Source organism: Microtus ochrogaster, chromosome 7, assembly GCF_000317375.1.
Source record: "Microtus ochrogaster isolate Prairie Vole_2 chromosome 7, MicOch1.0, whole genome shotgun sequence".
Classification (NCBI taxonomy): Eukaryota; Metazoa; Chordata; class Mammalia; order Rodentia; family Cricetidae; genus Microtus; species Microtus ochrogaster.
Genome location: NC_022014.1, coordinates 36,056,608 through 36,058,941, shown reverse-complemented (window position 1 = coordinate 36,058,941; position 2,334 = coordinate 36,056,608). Strand labels below are relative to the sequence as shown.

The 2,334-nt window shown below is 46.1% G+C and overlaps 1 protein-coding gene across 1 annotated transcript in view; it reads right to left on the bottom strand.

The window, feature by feature from the left end:
* The window catches only part of Cenpv (centromere protein V), a 23,694-nt gene that overhangs the window by 18,243 nt on the left and 3,117 nt on the right, over positions 1 to 2,334 (bottom strand). The window contains exon 2 of the mRNA XM_026780788.1: positions 1,647 to 1,745. Within this exon, the coding sequence (XP_026636589.1) occupies positions 1,647 to 1,745 (99 nt within the window). The remainder of the gene's footprint in view (positions 1 to 1,646; positions 1,746 to 2,334) is intronic.

The following is a 2,334-nucleotide window of genomic DNA, read 5'->3' as shown; positions in this document are numbered from 1 at the left end:
TTTAAGCAGTAGAAGGAGGAGGATCTGTAAGTAGACCAGGCTGGTCTCGAACTCACAGAGATCCGCCTGCCTCTGCCTCCCGAGTGCTGGGATTAAAGGTGTGCGCCACCACCGCCCGGCCCCAGTTTTTAAAAATTTTAACTTTATTTTATTCTTTGAGACAGAAGGGTCATGTTAAATTTTATCTTTATTTTGAGACAGGGTCTTATGTCTCCCCAGGCTGGCTTCCAACTCGCTGTAGAGTTGAAGATGGCTTTGAGCTGTTCTTTGCTTGCTTATTTACTTGTTTCTGTGAGAGAAGAATCTCAAGGACACAAGCTGGCCACAACCACTCCGCAGCCGAGGACAACTTTTAACTTCTGATCCTTGTCTCTACCTCCCCCAGGATGACAGGCATGTGACATCGTGTCCAGTTTTTGCAGAGGTGGGCATCAAATCCGGGGTTTTGGACATGCTAAGCAAACAATCTACCAAATGAGCTCCACCCCAGCCCTAACTCACCTTTTAAAACACTCTGTCTTAGCATAGGAGTCTCCAAGAAATGATGCCATAATGCTTCTTTCCAAATCTGGGTTCTATTAGTGAGCCAGTTCTCTACTTGAGGAAATCCATAGTATTTATTATTCATACGAAATTCAGGTACCATTAGAGGTAAAAGGACTGGACCCTCTTGAGAAGTTAAGTATATGCCAACAGCTGGTCCAGAAGGCAGAACCTGCTGTTCTCACGCTATTATTATGCCAGGGAAGGTGCTAAGGAGCAGGCCTGCCACTGATCCAGGCGGCAGAGAGGGCCAGCACACGGAAACCTTCTAGGACCTTCTGGGTGCACACGCTCTCCACCCGATCACCTCCATCTAGCTTCAGCAGTAGACGCCTAAGAAGATTCTGCTCAAGATGGGGTTCCCAGCATCGCAGCAGAGAATTATGGCCAGCCTGATCCACCTCCTGCTAATCACTCCTAAATCAGGGGTACCAATCAGAGGCATGAAGCCCATTAGTCACGGCCCTGAAAGCCCTGCTTTGCCACCTGAACTGTACTGGGGAGCTCTGTAGTACATGTACACACAGGCACAGGCTCCACACATAAAACATAGGTGTTAAATAGATAAATTTAAGTAAAAACTATAGCGCCAGGTGATAGTGACCCACACCTTTAATCCCAGCACTCAGGCAAAGGCAGGCAGATCTCTGAGTTTGAGGCCAGCCTGGTCTACACAATGACTTCCAGGACAGATAGCTAGGGCTACACTGAGAGACCCTGTCTCCAAAAAAATAAATAAACAAACTAGCTAAATAAATAATTGGACTGGCAAGGTAGCCTGGCAGGTAAAGGTACCTACCACCAGCCTGCTGACTGGATGACCCTAGGACCAAGGAGAGAACTGACACCACAGCTGCCCTCTGATCTACACACACACTACACACATATAATAACTTGTTCTGAATTATCACTCAAAATTCCAAGTCATACACACAAGGGGAAAGAACAGAACAATGAGCCTTTATGTCCCCAGTACCTGATGTGACAGTTATCAGCTCATGGCCTACAGTTTCATCTACACCCCAACTCCCCCGGCTGGTCTGAAACACAGCCTTTTGGCTCCTCAAGTCTTCTAAGCCCATCTGGGAAGATAAAATACTCACTTGCAGTCAAAGATGTGTAAGTCCGCCGAAGCCCAAACTTCAAAACGAACGGCCCCACAGTGGCAGCCTCCTGTGTGCTTCACCAGGCCCTGGTACTCACTAAATGAAATAGAAACTAGAGCATAAGAATTTCTCACAGGCAAGCAGGGGCCTTGGGGCATGGATCCTTCATGCTGTCTTTTTGTTCTTAAAGAAAGCCAGGTTGGGACAAAAGGCTTTTTTATAGGACAATCAGGTACATTTCATGGACGAGGTGCAGTATTTTCAGTGTGAACTGCCTTGACTTTTATAAGACTGCAAAATAAACTGTTCCCAGAACTCAGTAAGTATGAAGATAGAGAAGAAGCCTAGCAAATAGCTTTATTAAAGGAAAATATGTTTATGCTGAGCACCAAGAAGAGACCTTACCAACCTTAAGCAGCCACCAAGCAGAGTGGCCAAGTAATATTTCATTTTGATTGTAATAAAGATATGGAAGTGCCTATGAGAAAGCACAACAGGTTGCCCAGGCGGGTCTGCTGATTCAGAACCACTTTCTGGACGGATAACAAAGGCTTTTTGTTGTTGTTGTTGTTGTTGTTGTTGTTGTTGTTGTTGTTGTTTTTCAAGACAGGGTTTCTCTGTGGCTTTGGAGCCTGTCCTGGAACTAGCTCTGTAGACCAGGCTGGTCTCGAACTCACAGAGATCC